The sequence below is a fragment of the Vombatus ursinus genome, unplaced genomic scaffold (genome assembly GCF_900497805.2).
Source record: "Vombatus ursinus unplaced genomic scaffold, bare-nosed wombat genome assembly UNPS02014798.1, whole genome shotgun sequence".
Classification (NCBI taxonomy): domain Eukaryota; kingdom Metazoa; phylum Chordata; class Mammalia; order Diprotodontia; family Vombatidae; genus Vombatus; species Vombatus ursinus.
The window spans coordinates 71,514,431-71,538,265 of NW_020954576.1; the positions used below are offsets into that span (position 1 = coordinate 71,514,431).

General features: G+C 36.8%; 1 protein-coding gene across 1 annotated transcript in view; it reads right to left on the minus strand.

Annotated features, from left to right (window-relative positions):
• LOC114049867 (regulator of G-protein signaling 7-like) overlaps positions 1–23,835 on the minus strand; it is a 633,475-nt gene that overhangs the window by 337,324 nt on the left and 272,316 nt on the right. The window contains exon 3 of the mRNA XM_027871311.1: positions 1,082–1,178. Within this exon, the coding sequence (XP_027727112.1) occupies positions 1,082–1,178 (97 nt within the window). The remainder of the gene's footprint in view (positions 1–1,081; positions 1,179–23,835) is intronic.

Below are 23,835 nucleotides of genomic sequence, written 5' to 3' on the forward strand. Positions count from 1 at the left end.
TGTCTACTCCTAACTGTGGAGATTCCTTAAGACTCCGTTCTTCTCTAAGTTCTATTTATTTTCTGTCCCTGAGAGCATTTGTCTATTCTCCTAGCTTCAAGAAACACTTCCATGCTGATGACTTTCAAATTAATATCTTCACAATTGGCAATTTTCATTTTTTCTCTGACAGAGCTGCATTTAAAGCTTTGATCCTAATTCAGGACAAAATAATAACAATTGGCATTTATATTTTAAATACAGTATTTTAAATTATGTATAGTAACTTGCATATATTATCTAATTTGGACCTTGCAATGACCTTGAGAGCCAGGCATTATTATCAAACACATTTCACAAGTGAAGAAAAAATTAAAGATCAGAGAGGGTATAACTTGATCATGGACACATACATAAATAGTAAATTTCAGAGGCAAGATTTGAACCTAAGTCTCCCTAATACAATTTAAGTCACTGTATCATGATTCCAATATATTTTGAATCTAACCTCTTTCTCCTATTCCTTCTTGACCCAAAATAGGATTTGTTTTTCAAAGTTTGCAAACACCTTGCACTACTCTGTTCCTTCTTTAAAGTCTAATCAACCAATCAAACAATTAACATTTATTAAGTGCCGACTTTACAAAGAAAGACAAATAAATGAACAAATAAACAAATAATATAGTAAAAATAAAAAAGAAGCCCTGCTTTCAAGGAGCTCATAGTCTAATTTTTTTGGCATTTGAAGAAAAGTATGTTTAATTCACTCTGGCTGATCCCTGGCCTGAATTAGTTTCTCATAATCAGTCCCTCTCCCTGACAGTAGCAGGAAAAGATTTTACCTTTGTAGGAAGGTCATCTAATGTAACATCTAGGCCCCTTCACCCCTGTGATTTTCTCCAAGTTATGATTTTAGGACATCAATTAGCCCTTTGTCTTCTAAATTTTCACAGGATCAAAAAAGTTTCTTATATTTTGGTATCCCATAAAATTAGACTGAATGAAGGTTAAGCATTAAAAAGCTAGAACAGAAGCTGAGAAGTATCATGACTGATGCTTAAGACATGTATACACAAGTAGACCAAAAGAGATAAATCCTTACCAGAGAAGACACTGGGTATCTTGGAAAGAAAGCTTTTGACGGTCCGAATAGGAATTCCATTTTTTTCATCTTGCATGCGTGCTATGACATCTTCCATCTAAAAACACACAAAAGAAGAATTTAGTCACCTTTAAACAGCAGAACCATGTCTTAGACAGAAAAATAACTCATATTTACATAACATTTTTAGATTCAATGTATATTCAATGTATATTGTTACATTTGACTCATAGCAACTCTGTAAAGTAGGTATCACAAGTATTAGCATGCTTATTTAATAGTTGAGGAAAGTAAGTAAAAAAAAAGTAAAAGATAAATTAGGGGGTGGAGCCAAAATGACAGAGTAAAAGCAGTGACTTGCTGGAGCTCTCCCCCAAATCCTTCCAAATACCTGTAAAAAATGGTTCTAAACAAATTCTAGAGCAGCAGAACCCCAAAAAGACAGAGTGAAACAAATTTCCAGCCCAAGACAACCTGGATGATTGATTGGAAAGATCTATTGTGACAGGCTAGAAGAGGAACGTAGTTCAGCATGGGCCAGCAGGAAAGACCAGACCTCAGCAAACCTAGAGCAGCCCTCAGGTGATTGAATCACAAGCAGCTGTGGCGGTTTCCAGACTTCTTGACTCACAGACACCAAAGACAACTTAGAAGGTCAATAGGGAAGGTCTATGACCTCAGTAAGAGAGGAGTTTGGTCTGGCTTCAGTGGGGGCAGCAGCTGCTTCTGAAGCCTTGGCCCACAGACTGAGGGGGAATCAAGCTGCTGATCAGAGTGGGATTGCAGGGATCTCTTTGCTGGTACAGGATTCTCCTGCTTTGCATGTGCTTGGATCTGGGTCACAGTTCTGGGTGGTGATCCTAGGGCAAGGAGGAGGGCTGGCATGGTGGAGCTTGTTGTGGTGCTGGAAAGTAAATCTTCCTCATTGTTCCAAGGCAGAAAGGAGTGCTTGTGGTCACTCATAGACCAGAGCACAGGCCAGAAAAGGAATAAACACCTTGCCCTTGATCATAGCACCTTGGAAGAATGGAAAATTTACAGGTCCCTAGAGGTATCTCTGAAAACAGCTACACAGGGCACAGGGTGAGTTGAAGATGAAGGGGTGATATCTAAGAAATAAAATTAATGGGTGAAAAAGGATTATACTGGGAGAAGGAGAAAGGGAGAAGTAGAATAGGGTAAATTATCTCACATAAAACAGACAAGAAAAGGCTTTTACAGTGGAGGGGAAGTGGCGGGGAGGTGAGAGGGAATGAGAGAATCTTATTGTCATTGGATTTGGCTTAAGGAGGGACTAACATACGCATTCAATTGGGTATGGAAATCTATCTTACCCTATAGGAAAATAGGGGGGAAGGGGATAAGAGGGAGGGGATGATAGAAGGGAGAGTAGATTTGAGGAGGGGGTAATCAGAAGTAAACATTTCTGAGGAGGGACAGGATCAAAAGAGAGAATAGAATAAATGGGGGGCAGGATAGGATGAAGGGAAATATAGTTTTTCACAACATGACTACTATGGAAGTGTTTTGCATGACTACACATGTATAACCTGTATCAAGTTGCTTGCCTTCTCAGTGAGGGTGGGTGGGGAGGAAGGAAGGGAGAAAATTTGGAACCCAAAGTTTTAAAAACAAATGTTAAAAATTGTTTTCACATGCAACTGGAAAATGAGATACACAGGCAATGGAATATAGAAATCTATCCTGCCGTACAGGAAAATAGAAGGGTAAGGGGAATAAGAGAAGTGGGGGCAGATAGAAGGGAGGGCAGATTAGGGGAAAGGGTATTCAGAATGCACACAGTCTTGCGGTGGGGAGGAATGAGATGGGAAGAAAATTTGGAACTCAAAATCTTGTGGAAGTGAATGTTGAAAACTAAAACTAAATAAATTAATAGAGAAAAAATTTAAATTAAAATTAAAAAAATAAAAACAAATAAATTAAATGTCTTGCACAAAGTTACGTAAAGTCACGTGGCTAACATAGGATTTGAACCTTAGCCTTATGAACTCCAAGTCTAGTGTATTAGTCACTAGCCCTTCTACCTCCCTCTTTCCTACAAAACAAACCAGACAAAAAACCCAATCAAATAAGAAACCAATGGCTTCATCAGCTTTTCCAGACTAAGAACTATTTCATGTCATCATTATTCTTGACTTTTTCATGCTAATGTTTTCAGTTTGATTAGGGAAAGACAGAGAAAGAAGTCAAAAAAAGCCCATTTTATGGCCCACTGTACTACTAATAAGAGCTTTGGATCTCACCTCCTTCTTTTGCTCTTTCTGGAGTTGTAACTGCTGAGATAAGTGAGTGTTTATTTTTGAAGCTGTCATGCACCATTGTTGAAGTGAAATTCACACTCCATTAAAGTTACCACTAGTGAGGCCAAAGCAAAAGAAAACAGAAGTTTAAAAGGCATCTGCTTGGATTTCCTTTTCCTACAGAGGGATTCCAAGATGATATTTGGAATGAAGTCTAATATCTAAGTTGCAAAAGCTTCCTGGGAACCCAGAACTGGACACCAACAACTTTGGTTCCTCTTGTCCAGCTCCACGATCAAATTGCTATATGTACATAGATTATATAACATTGTCGCACTTGAAGATGGACAAATTAAGACTATATAATATTTATAAACCCATGACAAGGCAAATGTGATTAAGACAAAGATGATCCTATGGCACTCCTTGAAACAATTCTTAACCAAGCATATACTGATGTTCCTATCAAATCTGTGAGTCATCATGCATGTATCATCTCAAACTTCAGGGCCAATGGTATCATCATCATTCCTGCAACCATGGCAAATTATCATGCATATAGAGGCTATTAAGCATAAGATGTGAGCAGGTAGATGGCTCAGTGCAACCTCATACCACTATTATTGTACATAATAAATTTGCTGTTTCATGTACAATCATCTTTTTTATTATACTATATTATGAAAATGCTTGTTTTATTTCATATTAAAAATAAAAAACAAATGTAAAAAAATAAGTTAAAGGACTTTCTCAAAAAGGATGGGTCAATGTCATCTTCATCTCTATAACAGAAAACATTTTCATTTCAGGAATATTGCAAATTGATAGAGTTTTTGCTAACTCTGGCACATTTTACTCTCACTGCTATAGGATAATAATACCACTTCAAGAGTGGGAATTACAATTTTTCTACTTGGCAGGGTATTCAGAGGATGCAACAATACTCTGTTTCTTAGCCACAGTAATTCCTGCTGACCTTCTAGTCAATCTTTGAAAGACAGCGATTTGCACAACCAGAGGGAATACAAACACTGCTGAAATCACAGATAATTAAAGTATCCAGGGTAGCCCCTTTCTGTCGTCCAGATATATGGAGAAAGTGCCTGAAAAGCTTCGAATACAGGGGTTATGTATTATCTTTGTTTCTAGTCCCCCTCAATGCGTAATACAGCACCTTATGTACAGTAAACACTCAATAAATGTTTGTTGAATTCAGTTGCCAACAGCTGAAGCAAAATAAATTGACTTGGCTTAAAGGATATTTCACTTGGGTTGTGGCCAAGCCTGAGAAAATCTTCCAGCTTCATCATACCTTTGTGGACAAATGAATTAGTATTATTTCATGCTCTCTTACCCCTTCACTTCTACTGCCTGATACAGTCTCTCTCCTCATTCATTTATCAGTAGGTAAACACTGAGAAATGCATTCTATCAATCAAATAAAGAATTAATTTATTATGAAATTACTGTGTGCCAAGAATTGAGCTAGGCATTGGGGATTCAGTGACAAAAGGGAAACAGTACTTGCCCTCAAGGTACTTATATTCTTACATGGAAGATAATGTGCATGTTTATAGGCATGAACAAAACATAAAGAGAAGATAAAAGGCAACCTTGAGGGGAAAGCACTAGAACCTCAAAAGCCCAGGAAAAGCTTCACGTAGAAGATGGTACTTGGGCTGAATCTTGAAGGAAAGCAGGGATTCGAAGATGTAGTGGTGATGAAAAATGCTTAATAGGCACGGGGAACAGCCAATATAAAGGTATGGAGCATCAGGTGCAAAGGATAACAAGAAGGCCAGGCTGTCTGGAATACAGAGTGTGTGGGAGTGATACATTGCAACAAAACCCTGAATGTCTCATGGGGATAGCTTGTGAAGAGCTTTAAATGTCATTTTTTTATTTGTATTTGATCCTAGAGTCGAGAGTCACTGAAGGGCAGCTAAATGGAGCGATGAATAGAGTACCGGGCCTAGAGTCAGGAAGGCTCAGCTCCATGAGTTCAAATCTGGCCTCAGACACTTACTAGTTGTGTGACCCTGGGCAAGTCACTTCACCTTGTTTGCCTCAGTTTCCTCATCTGTAAAATGAGCTGGAGAAGAAAATGGTAGACCACCCCAGTGTCTTTGACAAGAAAACCCCAAATTGGGACATGAAGAGTCAGATACGACTGAAACAACTGAACAAAAAACACTGAGGTTTACTGACTACAGGAGTGACATAGTCATACTTATACTTTAGGAGAAGCATTTTGGCAGTTGTGTAGAGGAATGATTAGAGTGAAGAGAGATCAGTTAGGGGTCTGTTTTGATAGAACAGGTAAGATACAATAAGGGCAGTAGGATGGTAGCAGTGTAGATAGAGAAAATGATGGATGCAAAAGATGTTGTAGACAGATCAACAATTAGGTCTGTCAAGTAATTAGATATGAGGCAGCTAGAGAGCACAGTGGATAGGCCTGGAGTCAGGAGGGCTAGAGTTCAAATCCTGCCTCAGATATCTATTAAATGTGTGACCTTAGCCTCTGTATATGTCAGTTTCCTAACTTGTAAATTGAGGATGACAATGGTGCTTGCCTTCCATGATTATTATGAGGATCAAATTAGATTATATTTGTAAAGTGCTCAGCAAAGTACCTGCCACATAGTAGGTACTTAAATGCTTTTATTTTGTGGGGTGAATTACAGTGATGAGTCAAGGATGACAGTAAAATGAGAAAAATGAGCAACTAGAGGAAGGTGCTACCTTCTATAAATAGTGAGGAGTGACAAATTCTGTTTTAGACACGTGGAGTTCAAGACATCTCTCAACCTCAAAATGTCTCATTGACAAATGTTGATGCCAGGGCTGTGGCTCAAGAGAGAGACTGGGAGAGTATAGGAAGTTGTAGTATTACTATTGTTGTTCAGTTGTTTTTCAGTTATGTTCGTGACCCCATTAAGGATTTTCTTGGCAAAGATACTGGGATGGTTTGCCATTTCCTTTTCCAGCTCATTTTACAGATGAGGAAACTGAGACAAAAAGGACTAAGTGACTTGCCCAGGGTCACATAGCTAATAAATGTCTGGAGCCAGATTTGAACTAGGAAGATGAGTCTTTCTGACTCCAGGCTCAGTACACTATCCACTATAATACCTAGCTGCCCTAAAGTTTTAATAGTCATCCATAAAAAAGAAAATTGGACTCATAGGAGCTGATGAAATCACCAATAGAGTAGGAAAAGGAAAGAAAACCCAGGAATAAGTTTTAGGGTACATCCACAGTTAGTGAGAATTATCCAGCAAAAGAAACTAAGAAAGAACAGTCAGGGAGGTAAGAGGAGACACTGGAAAAAGCAATTCCGTAAAAACCCAGAGAGAAATGAACAACCAGGAGGAAAAGGTGATCAATGTTAGATGCATCAGAGAAGTCCAGAAGGATAAAGACAGAGAAATGGCCATAAGAGCTGGCAATTAAGAGATCATTGGTAACTTTGAAGAGTTACAGTTGAGTGATGAGGTTGAAAGTCAAATTGCAGAGTTTAGAAAAGAATAGGAGGAGAGCAGTGGAGGCAATGAGAAGATGCAGTTCTTCTTATTTTTTTTTAAATAAGAGTTTGCCTGAGAAAAAGAAGAAAGATGTGTGATGTTCTTAGAATCCTTTATTTCCTTCAATATTTAGCCTGGAACACAGAAAGAGAGAAAGAGAGAGACAGAGAGAGAAACAGAGAGATAGAGAGACAGAGAGAGAAGGAGAGACAGAGAGAGAGACACACGCACAGAGAGAGACAGTGAGACAAAGAGACAGAGAAACACTTTCATTTTAGCTTTTATCTCTAGTTTCTAGGACAGCACTTGGCACACCATTGACATTTAGTAAATGTCTATTGCTTACTGATCTTGACTTTGGAGAATGGTAGGATCTAGTGAGAATTTTTTGGTTTGGTTTAGTTTTGTTTTTTAAGGATAAGAGACATATAAGAGAGTTTGTAGGCAGCAAGAAAGGAATCAGTAGAAGAGAGAGTCTGAAAATTAGAAAGGGTGGAAATGACAGTGGGGAATCTGGTGGAAAAGATGGTGGGGCATGCACGCGAAGGCACATATGGAGGAGTAGGCCTTAGTGAAGAGAAGGCCTACCTTTTCGTAAGAGACTGGAGTAAAGGCCTACTCAGTTTTATTTTTTCTTAACCACATGAGTACCATCAAGTTTTTTTGTTTACCTTTTACAGTATCCCCTTCACTTTTCTGGATCTTTTAAATGTTAGCATAGTCAGTAGGACAAGCTATCAAAATTAGCAAAGGAGTAGGGGGAGAACATTGCTTTGGGAGAGGACAAATATTTTTGCATGCACACAAGAGTGTGTGTGTGTGTGTGTAAATAAAGCCTTGCTATTAAATCCTGTCATTGGGGAACATTTCAAATTATGAGCAGCATTTGTAGTGAAAGGGATGGATGCAGTAAGACTCTAGAAATGAAAGTGGCTATGGTTTTCTGAGAAAATGAAGGTTGTTTTTTTTTCCATTTATGCAAATGTGTGTTTTGCTAATGTGTTGATTTGCTGGGACAGTAGCCAGGGGAGTGATTATGGTGTCTGTAGCTTTTCCTCCCCTGGGCATCTTATGTATAGTTTAACGCCCACACTGGAATCAGGATTAAATACACCTTAGGGTGAGTATCACTATGAAACTGAAAAACAAATTCATCAGCAGGCTGTACAGCTGAGTAAAATCCCTGGGACTCCTCACCAGGCACTGGGGATTTGCCAAAGGGAAGCTCAGAGCTAACATATAACTGATATAATACATAACAGATTTCAGTTCCCAAATTTATAGATTAGTTTTGGCTAATATTTTAAGTTGATTTTTCCCAATAAAATTAGAAGATATGCCCCTCATACACAGATGGTCCCTAGGCTCTACCGTCACTTGCCTTTAGGTCAAGGGCATTTCGACTGGGCCCTTGCCCTTAGGCTCATGGCTCTTCTGAATTGTTCCTCTAACTTCCATCTTCCTATCATAATTTCCTCTTCTTGGTCTCTGAAAGAATAAGGTCCTTTCTTGTCTTCTATCTATCTTTTTTCTTCCTAGCTGCTGACAGTCCCTCTTGATCGTGACGTGCCTCTGACTTTTGTACTTCTTATCTGTCTCTTAGATTCTGTAACCAAGTCTCCTTCCTCTCTTCCTGATACCAATTATTATAACCTTTCTGTATTACATAGTCATCATGTTCTTATCTCGACATACCTACTGAATGGGAATGGATTTCATGTGAGGAATTTTCCTGGCTTAGGAGAGCAAAGGCTCTGACAGTTTAATTAACAGGAGAAAATACAGTTCTTTATGTTTAACAAAGACATTTCCCTCAAGAGCAGAACCCATGATCCTTTGCCTTTGGTTTAGTCAGATTGCCCTTCATTTTTCTAGACTTGATTTTCAGCCTAGAAAGATAAGCTGCTTTGCTTCAGTGTTAGCCTCTTAGTTCTCTTTCATTATCTGCTTATTGACTTAGATCAAACCAGCTTAAACAGCAGTGAAAACCTCTTTCATTGACCCTTGAACCACTTTCTCCCTAGGAACCCACAGAGCACTTTGCTGACATCCCTCTTAAGCACTTACTATGTATTATTCTGTCCTATTTGTATATGGGATAAATGGGCAGATGAGCGAGAGGTGTAAGACGGCTATGGCCTATTTCCAAAGATAACAAATTCAAGAAGTTGGGTGAGGGACATAATCTAGGAAATACCTGAATAGAAAAAGAGGTGGGTTGGTGTGTAGCACAGCAAAGGATGTACTGGAATGGAAAAGCATTATTAACCACTTTCTACTTTCAAGCACTATGCTAAGCACTGAGAATACAAATAAAAAGCCAGATGTTCCCTGATTTCAATAAGTTTACATTCTAACAGAAGGAAACAGATGCAGGGTAGATGGAAAGGCCTAGTGGTCCTTAGGTGTCTCAGGAGAGCATAGAAAAAGTCCTCAAGGTCCTTATTTTGCACTTTGGGGCCAAGGGAATCATGATGGTACCTGAGCAGGTGAGGTGAGGGATGGGGTTGTTAGGAGGCATCCTAGGGGTGAAGAGATGGACAACCTAAGTACTGGATTCATACCCAGGAAATATAATAAAAGCAACCAGAGGAAGGCCTCTGAAATGTTGGGTAGATACTCTTTGAAGGAATTATTGGAGAATATGGACAAAAATCTCCCAGGATAGGGAGTGGATGGGTTGTAGTCTGCACCAATAGAGGGAAGAGACACAGGGATGTCATCTTATAATTCATTACTTTGAAGTAATGAGTTAAGTGTATGTGGCTTATTTGCTTACAAAACTATGAGGGCAGGGCACAGTGCTTTATCTAAACTTTATATCTCACTTAAAGCCTAGCGAAGTGCTCTTTACACAGTAGACAACTTATATACAGTTTTAAAATGAATTGTTGAATGAATTGAGCATATGACTTGACCACACAATAAACAGTGAGTGGACCAGGAAAGCTATGGTGGTTGTGAAATGGACTATACCATGCTGTTAAGAATAGGAATGCTGATCCCATGTTATTACACTGTCATATCCCCCAAAGACACAGACAAAGTATTTGGACATTAAGCAAGAGGACATCAAAGTCCATCTCTATGACTACCTTTTTCTGCAAAATAAGAAAATCAAATATCCCTGAGCCTCAGTCTCTACTGTGAAAAAATTAAGATCTATGTAGAATAATCTTAATAAGCTCTGTACTACCATACTTACAAGTGAGAGATAATAATAAAATATATTCATCTATTGAAATATAGTAATACATCACTTACTAGACAACTTGGACTGCTCAGAAAATAGAGAGGAACCTAGGAGAAAAATCTCTGAAAAATTAATGATTTCACAATGTCCATGTAGTGAAATTCATATACTTTATTCACTGGAGAACAGTACAGCTCTCCCACCCGCCACCCACCCACAATGACTATTTTCACTCATTTTATTTTTTTTTCTGACCTATGGTATTTTTTAGCAGATAAGCATAATAAAATTGGTCAAAGACCTTTCAGCAGGCACAAAAACCCTGAATATAGATTTTGCACAGATTTTTTATGCATTAAAAGAAAACAATAAATATAATATGAAACAAAATAAGATTAAATAATCTGATTTTTTATTGAAGGAAAGATTAGAAACTTTCCAAGTTAGGAGGGGGAGAGCAAATTGCACTCATTTTAAATGCAGTTTTGACAAAGTCGGTGATCTGTTTTCCCAGTCCATGGTAAATTAGAAATATTAAATCAAAAGCATAAAAAAAAAGGATAAAAGAGTTGCAATCTACTTGACTAGAGGCAAGCACACTGATGAGACAAGTCTGAAAACAAGGGAGGTAACAAAAATTAGAAACAGTGTGAAAACAATTACTTGGGATACTGTATTATGACTGGTATGGGTAGAGCACTGGTCTGGGAATCAGGAAGATTTATCTTCCTAAGTTCAAATCTGACCTCACTTACTAGTTGTATGACACTGGGCAAGTCATTTAACCCTATTTGCCTCAGCTCCTCCTCTGTAAAAAAAAATGAGCTAGAGAAGTAAATGGCAAACCACTCCAGTACCCTTGCCAAGGAAACCCAAGGGATAATACTGGCATGCTAAGGTCCATGAGGTGATGAAGAGTTGGACGCAACTGAATGACTGAACGACAATAACAAATTATTACTACAAGCATTTATTATCCTTGTTTCTTGACCTTTTCCCACTGTCTCTGATTACTCCAGTGGGACCCACTTTTTCACTCTGTCTATGGCACCATTATCAGATAAAGAACTAAACTCTAGTGTGAGAGATTTTGGAGGTTCTCAATGAATTCGATACCCCCTGATGACATCATGGTATTATAGTACAGTATAACCATGATTGTTCATTAGAAGCCTTGACTGACATAGATACGGTTAAATTATGGTCACTATTCTAGAAGGCAAGGAAGTGGGTGCTGTATTTTAGAAAGAAGTCCAGTAAAATAAGAAGAAAGGAAGCAACATGATACAGTAGAAAGAACATTGAACCAAGAATCAAGAGAATTGATTCTAGCCAAGGGATGCTTCTAACTAGCTATGTGAGTTGAGATAAGAAATTCAAACACTCAGGGTTTTAGTTTCTTCACTTGCAAAAGGAGGGAGTGAACTATATGGTGTTTTAGGTCCCTACCAGATCTGACATTTCATGAAATGATTCACCCACTTGTACACCAAGCCCACAAAAAAAAAAAAAGTTTTAGCACATAAAAGGAAAATCGCAAGTAATCTGGAAAATTCACATTTTCACTGTGCATTCTTTAACAATATTGACTAAATAGAGAGTTCATTTTTCAAAATGAACCACTCCAAAAATACAGGCCAACAGCCAAAATAAAGGAGGTCTGTAGTTCAAATTTAATTCAATACAATGAAACAGATATTTGTTAGTCATCCATTGTAATACCAGAATTATGCTACCTGCTATAGAAAGAAAGAAAGAGAAAGAGAGAGAGAGAGAGAGAGAGAGAGAGAGAGAGAGAGAGAGAGAGAGAGGGAGAGAGAGAGAAGGAAGGAGAAAGAGAGAGAGGGAGGGAGGGAAGGAAGGAACGAAGGAACGAAGGAAGGAAGGAACGAAGGAAGGAAGGAGGGTAGGACAGTACATAACAACAGTATATATTTAAGTACCAAAGTGTATGTCACAGCTAAGTGCAATGCAGAAGGAATAATAATAATAAAAAGAGCTATTATAGTTATTATTTATGTAGCACTATGTTTTGCAAAGAACTTTACAAGCATATGCCCAACAATCCTGGGAAATAGGAGCTATTATTATCCTCATTTTGTAGATGAGGAAACTGAAGCTGAAAAAAAAAGTTAAGTGACTTGCTCAGGGTCACACAGCTAGTAAATATCTAAGGTTGAATTTAAACTCAGATCCTTCTGACTCCAGATCCATCACCCTATCCACTGTATCACTTAGTTTCCTCCAATTACCATGGAGCTGCATGCTGTCCTGCAAGGTTTCATATAAAAAGTGGATTTAAGCTGGGTCTTGAAGGATGTAGAATTTAGAAGGGTAGAAAGGCATGAGGAAGGCATTCCAGTGTAAGCCATGATTATTATAGTGAGAAAACAAAATATTATCTGGAGGGGTGGGGCGGGAGTTGGGGGGAAGGCATATGAGAAAACATACATTTTCAGCCCTAGGATAAGATGACATGGTTCTGCTTTGATCATATCACTTTATAAATATGCTTTTTAAAGTCCCTCCTCCCCTGAGGAAGGGCTACATAAATAAAAACTCTTGGCAAAAATAATCAGTCACTAAATGTAATAATTTCACCTGGGATAAATGAGACCATCAAACAGGTGCTCTTTGCAACATGATGGGAAGGTCTTCTGTGCCCAGTTTACTGCAAAGTAAAGGTCTTGTGTTTGTAACTAGGAATTTCAATGGCACATGTTTGTTTTTTTTGAGCAAGGTACAAATTAGAACAAGGTGCAAGATACAGTTTTATTATCCAGTAACATACAGAGTACAGGTAAACTATTCCCTAATATACACGGGTCTGAATATTTCAACGTATGCTTTTCCTTCATGGTCATGGATCAGAACTGCATGGGATCAATAAGTTATAATCCTCAGGGAATGGGAGGGAGGACATACATAACACCAAATGAGAATACAATTCTTCTGAAGCATACATGTTTTACTTTAATATATATTATGAATACAAGAGTATATTAGAGTTGATTCACAGATAAGAAATAGAGAAACAGAAAAGCTAATCTATTGAGCTTCCTATTCTACCAAAACTCACTGCCTTTCTTTGTCAATTACAGTTTAAACAAAGATCATATTAATGGGAGGACTTAGCAGCTTAAGGATATAAAACTACTGACAATAATGAATTGCCTTGGAACCTTGTATTCATGGCTCTTTGTTATTTATGCCCAAATTCCTCAGCCTCACATTCATACCCCTCCTCAATTTGACCCCAACCAATCCTTTCAGTTGAAATTCCCCCTTTTGAACGATCATTTCTACATCCTCTCTCACAGTCTACTTTCTATTATTATAATTATATGTATGTATAAATATATGTGTACACCCATTCATCTCCTCTACTAGATGGTAAGCTCATGAGGGCAAGAATCATCACCACAATTAACTGCTATCATTATCACAGTACTTTAAAGTTAGCAAAGAACCTTACATTTTTTTCATTTGATCCTCACACCAACTGTACAAGGGAGGTACTACTGATATTAATATTCCCATTTTATAAGTGAAGAAACTGGGGCTCAGAGAGTATGACTTGCTGAGAATGAAACAGCTTCTAAATGTAAGAAGCAAGATCTCTCCTGGATGGAAGTTCAGACCTCTCTCTACCATACCAATTTATCTCTGCACATGTGTGTGCATGTGTACACATATACACATGACACAAGTTGAGCTCAATAAATTATTTGTTGAGATGAATGAATTAATGTTGAATTTGGAACCTTGCTTGTTTTAATTCATTTTTCTTCTTTAAGATTTCAGATTCACTAAAAACTTCAGAACCTCTACTTACTTGCTACTAGGGATCCAAAACAGGTATAAAATCAAATATAACAATTTTGAGAGTCTTACACATGTGGAAAACTGAAAAGCTACACAGTCTTCTTCTTTTTCCTAATAACAATAGCTAAAATTTTCTTTTAAATACTTTAGTTGTCAATTTTCTGCTTTTTTGAGATACTTTTAATATTGTTCAGGTTAAGTAGTCCCTTACCTCCACTGGGAAGTACAAAGAAAGAACATATTATTCAGATATACAATTTTGGAAGAGAATTGCTGTTTTATATCAAGCATAGTGTGCCAGACATGACATTCTTACATAATCAGGAAAACAAAACAACTGATCTTTCTAACTTCTGAATGTTCTGAGGAACTATGAGAGCTCATTGGCATTTGCATCTAGTTTTATGTACCTGAATAATGTTATTATTATTATTGATTTCCTCAAGCTATAATTTCTTCTGAAAACTGCTTAGTTGTAGTTGAAACCATTAAAAAAAAGTAAGGTTAAAATATTTTGTACTCTGTGGTGATGAAAGATTAATGTGTCAATCAGGGTTTCAAAGGAAGTTTTCCAATAATTTCTGGTAACATATTATTAATATAACCCCTAGCATTTAGAGGCAGAAATGAGCCACTAAGTGGGCATATTAAATTTGTTCTTTCCTCTCTATACACATATTTTCAAATGAGTGTCTGTAGCTTCAATTTAAGTGCCACATACAAAAATGGTGAAAAATGATGACTAGAGTGCTTCTCATATTTCATATGGCTATTAAGTGTGAACAGGTATTAGATAATTTAAGCCTGCCCATACTGCTTCTCCTTCAGGAGACATTTCTAAAAAAGAAAAGGATTTGAATTTCCAAATTTAGCAATAAATGCAGCAGCAGAGAAAGTAAAGATTTCAGCCACTAATAAATGTTAAGTAAGAATAATGAGATGAAAATTTGCAAACCAATACCATTTTCTGCTATGGGAATTCAATTAAGGTAACTTGGACAGAGGTCACTTTCTACATGTTAATGTTGATGGCTCTCAGTAGCTTAGCTGAAAGCCACTATTTTCATTTGTTATTCATTTGTTTCATGTTATTCAAGAGCCCAAGAGGAATTATGGCCTAAGAGCAAACCAGTAAATCCTAGTTTCCAAAAAGTAAAAAAAAAATCACCCCGAACTGATCCACAATCTAGACTTTTTACAACAACAACAAAAAAAAAGCTTTTATTGATTGTGTTAATCATTTTATGGGCATAGAAAGGTAATGAAAAATATTTATTTTTGTTATATAGGGATACTAACTCAGTGGCAAAGTATAAAATAAGGACCACATTTTAAAAATAACAATAATAATTAATAATAGTAATAATTTAATTATTTTATTTAAAGTAGAAAAAAGTATAAATCTTGGTTTCCAATTTCCCAAATTTAGAAGAGGAAATATAAAATTTTATTCAATAAAATCAATAAGTACAATGCTGTAAGACCATATGTTATAGACTTTTGCAATCTGAATTATTTGGAGGGGTTTCCATGCTAAGAAATCACCGATCAGCTAGAGATACCTCCAAAGTTTTTAGGCTATGAATTTGGAAGAACAGTAGAATACCATTAACACAAATTGCAAGGAAAGTCATTTGGAGGAAGGTGATATATCATGACTTAAGTTTTGAATAGGTTGTATTGAAGGTGATGATAACATCCATATGGAGATGCCTATTCAAAAGATTGGAAAAAATAGGAGTGGAACTTAGGAATAAATCAAGGATGGGATTTGGGGGCTATTGACTTGGTGCAGTGATGGTATTAGAAGTCATGACAAGAGAAGTTCTTGCAGGATAAGGGTGTAGAAAGGAAAGAGCAGAGAGAGGACAAAGATGGGATGAGATGAGAGTATCTAGAATTGGGATCTGAATGGCAGAAGAGAAACCACCAAAGAAGACAGAGAAAAAAGCAAGCAAAGAACCAGGAAGAAAAAAATGGATATCATCTGAAGAAAGAATTTTAAAAGATATAAGGTCGTCAATATATCAAATGAAGCAGAGAAATCAAGTAGACAAAGGACAGCATTTCCCTTTTGTCTTCATATCCCTAGTTACTAACATGGAGTGGGAACTTAATAAATATCCATTTGAATTGGATCTTAAAAGGTAAAGAAGAGGTCACTGGACTTGGAGTCAGAAAGACCCAAGTTTGAATCCTGTCCCAGACACACATGACCTGTTTAATCTTGGACTATTCACTTAACCTCTCAGCCTCAATGTAAGAATAATAGTACCTTGCAATGGCAAAGAATTGGAAATTGAGGGGATGCCCATCAGTTTGGGAATGGCTGAACAAGTTGTGGTATATGAATGTAGTGGAATACTATTGTGCTATAAGAAATGATGAACAGACTGACTTCAGAAACACCTGGAAAGACTTATATGGTCTGATGCTGAGTGAAGTAAGCAGAACCAGGAGAATGTTGTACATAGTAACAGCCACGTTGTGTGATGACTGACAGATTCATCTCCTCTCAACAATTCAAGGATCAAAGACAACTCCAAAAAACTCATGATGGAAAATAATGTCCATATCCATAAAAAGAACTATGGAGTCTAAGTGCAGATCAAAGCACATTATTTGATCTCTTTTTTTGTTTGTTTCTTCTTTCTCATCGTTTCTCCCATTGGTTTTCATTCCTCTTTACAATATAACTAATGTGAAAATAGGTTCAATATGAATGTATATGTAGAGCCCATATCAGATTGTATACCATCTTGGGGTGGGGGGAGGGGAGATATGGAGAGAAAATTTGGAACTCAAAATCTTATGGAAGTGAATGTTGAAAACTAAAAATAAATAAATTCATAAAAAATAAAAAAGGTAAAAAAAAGAATAATAGTACCTAAATGAATGTAATAATAGTACCTTCCATCACTGGTTTCTTGTGAGGAAATTATGTATGTATATACACATACACACACACACACACACATATATATGTATTATATATATGTACGTACATACCACAGGGAGTATATATACTTATGTTTATATGTATGTATAGTTTTGCAAAGCTTAAAAGTATATATGAATATTAACTACTATAAAAATTATTATCATTATTATTATTATTACTGGCAACCTTCAAAGAAGCACTTTCAGTAGAGTGATGGTATGGAAGTTATATTACAAGATATTAAGAAGAACATGGTAGAAAGAGGAGATGGAAACAGACAATATAGACAACACATTTGAAAGATTACTTTGAGATGGTCTTCCCAATTCACATAATTAAAAGCTATTTGATTTCTCAAGATGCATAGGTCTTTGTCATCAGTGAATCCTACATTTTGCTTTTAGCTATATATGACAGAGAAGGAATTAAAAACAAATTTGTTTTCACATGGAATAGCTGATTAAAAAGAAAACCAAGCAATTAGTAACACTGTAAATAAAGCTAGAAATATCTTCCAGGTCCCTTCCATTAACAGCTGTATCTGGATTAGCCCCTCATCCCCATACCTACCCCTATAAAATTAATGTCAAGATCCATTGCATGAGACTACATTATAGTGAATTCCTTTTGGTAATGGAATTAAACACAGAGAGTCCTTAAACTAACTTTTTGTCTACAAAGAATAGGGTTATATTGGGACCCCAGTATAACATTTTTATTTACCCAAAGCCTTGTGTGATGACAATCAGCTCATAATGGAAGCATAGATCTGAAATTTGGAAAAGATCCTTTAGGTCATTCAGTCTACCTTCTGGGCAACCAGAAGTTCACCTCTCTAGCAGAATCTAAAGATTCTGTCTTCATTTCTGGCTTCTGATTCAATAGTTTTATTACAGGCTTCACAAGGAAGGATAGTCTATTGTTGAATAGATCTTTTAATAAATGGTTATTTTTCTACTGAATCACAATCTGTCTCGTGTAATATGACTAGAAAATTTCCCCAATTCTACCATTACTAAAACATTTTTTTTCCATGAAAGTCCTAGAGGTTCAGTGGGAGAAAAAACAGTAAGTACAAAGATTCTACCTGTGAATGTGATTTTATTTTTATATTTTCTTATATTTCTGTCCCCTTCTTTGTTTCTGGTGCCTTCCTCAAAAATTATTTTGTGTTTATTGTGTGTGTGTGTGTATACACACACACACATGCACACACACAGATACATGTTGTCTCACTCAAAAGACCATCAGCTCCTTGAGTACAGAGACTATTTCATTTTTGTCATTGCATTGCGAGAACAAAGCATAGTACCTGGAACATAGGACATGTTTAATAAATATTTATTGCTTGATTACAAGCAATAATTCAACAGGCACAGATGATACCAATGACAGTTCAATGCCATGATTATATCACAATATAACTTTTATCATCAACTTCCTAGATGTTAATAATGTGCATTCTTTCATTTAACCAAAGCATATCAAGTATCTATATTTTGCAATGTCTTTGCTCTCTGGGCAAAATACTCCTTTGGTATCAGATAAAACAAACTTTGTAGAGACTTCTGGGAGCCAAGATGACAGAGTAAGCTACAAATCTCTGTAATGCTCTCATATTTACTTCCAAACAATCACACAAAGTGCTCTAAAACAAATCCTGGGATAGTAGAACCAGCAAAAAGATGGGGTGAAACAATTTTTTAACCCAAGAAACTTGGAAGACCAGCATAAAAAGTCAGTCTTACTCAGCTAAAAGCGGAATGCAGTCCAGGACAGGAAACATCCCAGCAAGTCAGCAACAAGCCTCACCTCAGCAAATCAGCAGGAGATCCCTAGCCCCAGCGTGGTGCAGCAGGCAAACCCCAACAAAAAAAAAGCAGAATTGCCCAAATGGAAAAGGAGATAGAAAAATCCACTGAAGAAAACAACTCCTTAAATAGATTAATTGGCTAAATGGAAAAGAAAGTACAAAAGCTAATTGAGGAAAACAACTCTTCTAAAGTTAGCATTGAGCAAGTTGGAGTTAATGACTTTATGAGACATCAAGAATCAATCAAAGAAATTCAAAAGAATGAAAAAATAGAAGAAAATATAAAATACCTTATGGGAAAAACAACTGCCCAGGAAAACAGATCCAGGAGAGACAATATCAGAATCATTGGACTACCTGAAATTGGACTACTACCATAATCAAAAGGAGGACCAGGACAGCATCTTTCAAGAAATTTTCAAGGAAAATTGCCCTGATATCCTGGAATCAGAGGGCAAAATAGGCATTGAAAGAATCCACTGATAGCCTGAAGAAAGATATTCCAAAATAAAAACTCCAAGGAACATTATAGCCAAATTTCAGAACTCTCAGGTCAAAGGAAAAATACTGCAAGGAATCAGAAAGAAACAACTCAAATATCAGGGAGCCACAATAAGGATTACATAGGATTTATCAGCTGTAGCATTAAAGGATAGGAGGTCATGGAACATGATACTCCAGAAGGTAAAGGAGCTAGGACTACAACCAAGAATCACCTACTCAGCAAAACTAAGCATAATATTTCAGGGAAAAAATGGTCATTCAATGAAATAGAAGGAATTGAAGCTTTCATATGGAGAAGACCAGAACTGAACAAAAAGTTTGATCTTCAATATCAAAACCCAAGAGAAGCCTAAAAAAGGGAAAAAGGGAAAAGAAAACATAAGGGATTCAATGGAGCAGAATTGTTTACATCACTCCATGGGAAGATGATACTTGTAATTCTTAAAAATTATACCACTAATAGTACAGCTAGAAGGAATATACATAGCCAGAGGGTACAGATATAAATTAAATTTGAGGGAATAACATAAAAAATAACTAAGGGATAAGAAAGAGGACTCTGGGTACAGAAAGAAGGGAATGGTAGAATAGGACAAATTATTTCACATGAAGAAGCTCAAAAAACCTATTACAGTGGAGGAAAATATTGGAGGGTAGGTGATGGGCATCTCTTGAACCTTATTCTCATCAGTATTGGCTTAAAGAGAGAATAATATACACAATCAGTTGGGTATAGAAATCTATCTTGCCTGACAGGAAAGTAGGAGGAGAGGAGAGATCAGGGGAGGTGGCAGACAGAAGCAAAACACTGTCAAGGAGGGAAAGGGTAAAAGGAAAAAAAGGACAAACAGGAAGAAAAATAAATGGAGGGTAGTATACAGTAATCATAACTGTAAATGTGAATGGGATAAACTCTCCCATAAAACAGAAGTGGATAGAAAAGGGAAGGAAAAACCAGAATCCTACAATATGTTGTTTATAAGAAACATACTTGAAGCAGAGAGACACATACAGAGTAAAGGTAAGGAGCTGAAGCAGAATCTATTATGCTTCAACTGAAGTAAAAAAAAAAAAAGTAGGGGTAACAATCCTAATCTCAAACAAAGCAAAAACAAAAATAAACCTAATTTAAAAAGATAAGGAAGGAAATTATATATTGCTAAAAGGTACTATACACAATGAAGTAATATCAATACTAAACATATATGCACCAAGTGGTATAGCATCCAAATTCTTTAAGGAGAAGTTAAGTGAGTTATCTGTTCATGATCAAGCATGAGATAGAGAGCATTACAAAATATAAAATAGAGAATTTTTATTATATTAAATTAAAAAACTTTTGCACAAACAAAACCAGTGCACCCAAGATTAGTAAGAAAAGAGAAAGCTGGGAAACAATCTTTACAGCAAGTGTCTCTGATAAAGGCCTTGTTTCTTAAACATATGGAGAATTGAGTCAAATTTATAAGACTATAAGCTATTCTCCAATTGATAAATGGTCAAAGGATATGTATGAACAGGTAATTTTCAGATGAAGAAATCAAAGCTATGTATGGGATATGAAGAAGTGCTCTAAATGACTTTTGATTAGAACAATGCAAATCAAAACAACTCCGAGGTACCACTTCACACCTATCAAATAGCCTAATATGACAGAAGAGGAAAATGATAAATGCTAGAGGGGATATGGAAAAATGGGGACACTAATGTATTGCTGGTGGTATGAACTAGTCCAACCATTGTGGAAAACAATCTGGAACTATGCCCAAAGAGCTATAAAACTATGCATACCCTTTGACCCAGCAATACCACTACTAGGTTTGTGTCACAAAGAAATTAAAAAAAAAAAAAGGAAAAAGACCCATTTGTACAAAGATATTTATAGCAGCTTTTTTGGGGGGTGGCAAAGAATCGGAAATTGAGGGGATGCCCATTAATTGGGGAATGGCTAAGCAAGTTGTGATATATGATTGATAGAATGATATTGCGCTGTAAGAAATGACAAGCAAGATGATTTCAGAAAGAAGACATATGAACTAACAAAAAGTGAAGTGAGCAGAACCAAGAGAACATTGTACACAGTAACAGCAATACTGTAAGGATAATCAATTGTGAACGATTTAGCTACTCTGATCAAGACAATGATCCAAGACAACTTTAAAGGATTTTCAATGAAAGATGTTACCCATATCCAGAGAGAGAGAATCGATTAACTCTGAACACAGAGTGAAGCATAATTTTTTCACTTTTTTATTTTTATTGTTTTATTTTGTTTGTGTGATTTTTTTTTTTTTTGCAACATGGCTAATGTGGAAGTGTAGTTTGCATGACTTCAGTAAAAGGACCAATTAGCAATTACACAGGGTCTTTTCATTAAAGATACTGAAACACAAAGGAGAGTTGTTTATAATCACAGTCATTGAATACAATGAGAAACACAAGAAGTGATATAGTGGTTATTCAGAAGAGCTGAGGACCAGGAGACTGCCTAAGAAAGGGCAAAACATCCCAGGTTGGAAAAATGGACCAGCATAAAGGTTCCCAAGTAATCAGCTCATGAGCGGCCACTATATTTCCAGCCCAAATGAGGTAGGAAGGGAGCAGCTAGGTGGCGCTATCGATAGCGCACAGGCTCTGAAGTCAGGAGGACCTGAGTTCAAATCCATCCTCAGATCAAACACTTGATGACACTTACTAGCTGTGTGACCCTGGGCAAGTCACTTAACCCCAATTGCCTAAAAAAAATGAGGTAGGAAGAACCATCCTCAAAAATGTGCAGCTAAATAATGCAGTGGATAGAGTGCCAGGCCTGGAGTCAGAAAGACTCACCTTCCTGAGTTCATATCTGGTACCAGGCACTTACTAGTTCTGTGACCCCAGACAAGTCACTTCACCCTGTTTGCCCCAGTTACCTTATCTATAAAATCAGCTGGAGAAGGAAATGACAAACCACTCAAGTGTCTTTGCCAAGAAAACACCACATGGGGTCACAAAGAGTTGGGCATGACTGAAAAACGACTAAACTGAATCCTCAAAAGTAAAAATAAAATTAAAAAGAAACATGAAAAGTCATATGGTGGTATGTATGATTTGTTTCTCAATTTCTCTTAGTAGCCATTTATATCTCTGCCATTCATTAATATGCCCAAACTTCTATTCAATTCAAGTATATTTCAGAATGGTGCCATCCCAAAGAGGCAGTTGTACTATTGTGGAAGAGCATCAGAAGGCTTGAATTCGAGAGATCTCAGTTAAACTCTAACTCTGATACTTATTAGCTGCTTGACCATAACCAAGTTATTTCCTGTTTCTGGGCCTTCATTTCTCCATCTGTACAATGGGGATAATACTACCTACACTAATTAGTTCACAGGACTATTATGCAGAAAGTGCTTAATAAACTTTTAAGTACTATTTAAATGGAAGCTGTTATTATTACAAGGATCCATAATTTCATTATTACCGCTATTCCCTCCACTGAGGCAAACTATTAATAACTTCATGCGTTACCTTCACCAAAAATATATCTTCATTTAGTGACCTGCCTGTCAGACCTTTCTAAACTTACCATAGCTGTGCTAGGATTTAAGTAACAGTCTGTTGTTACTTCTTTACTCAGCCTTTCTGGATTGGTCGGAACTGTCAGGGCCTGTGCTCCCTTGGCACAGCCTTCAATAGGTTAACGACATTTCTATGTGACAATGAGGCATCAGAATAAGACTGCAGTGAAAGAGTCAAACAGAATGAAAAGATGTGGATGTTGTGCTATGAACAGCATCATAATAGAAAATGCCTATAATGACAAGCTCACACATCCAGTACAACATTTGGAATATTATTATTACCTGGTATAGGAGATAGTATTTCCTCTGACTTGACCTAAAATTGCCTAGTGAAACTTTTAAAAGGTGTCTGTCCTCCAGTCTTATTCTTTCAGCATTTGAATAAGCCTGTGTTCTCTGTCTGTTTTATTCATGATTTTAGAGACTTTAATAATTTTCTCTCAGCTTTCACTATTCTAAGCTACAGAGTCTCAGTCACTTTCTGCATGCCCTCATTTAACAGCCTCATATTCCCCAATTACTCTCCATTAATAAAAAATCGACATGTGAGAATGGTGAACAGTGGAGCCCTAAAGACATATTTTCTGACTCCTTGGCTGGTAGATCTATCTTTCACATATTTTTATGTGGGCAGTGGAAGAGTGGAACAGAGGGTAAGATGTCCACTCACTCTAACCTTTCTCCTACAAATAAAAGGGGGGTAGAGAGGGCATTGATCCAGAAGCATCTCTATTGCTTTATGCTGTCTCTTCTGGATGTCAGAAAGACAGGCTGGTAGAGAAGAATAGGTGTTTTCACTGGTAGGGAATAGGTCACAAAGCTTCCTGACTGCGCTATTGTTAATTTGTGTGATCCCCAAAACTCCTTGCTGAGGATCTAGGATGCTCTTTTTGTTTTGGAGATACTAGTCCTCTTTCCAGAAACATGTAAAACAAATGGCACTTTAGATAGCTTCAGATGACCTGTCTTTAATCAATTCTCTTTCACCTGAAGAACCTTTTATAAAGGATTCCATTCAGGTACAAGTTGAGCACGGATACCAAGACCTCCACCTTCCCAGAGTTTTTTCATTTTCTTGTGGCTGTTGTAGTTAGTGTTGTTTTAATTTCATAAGCATTATGTAAATG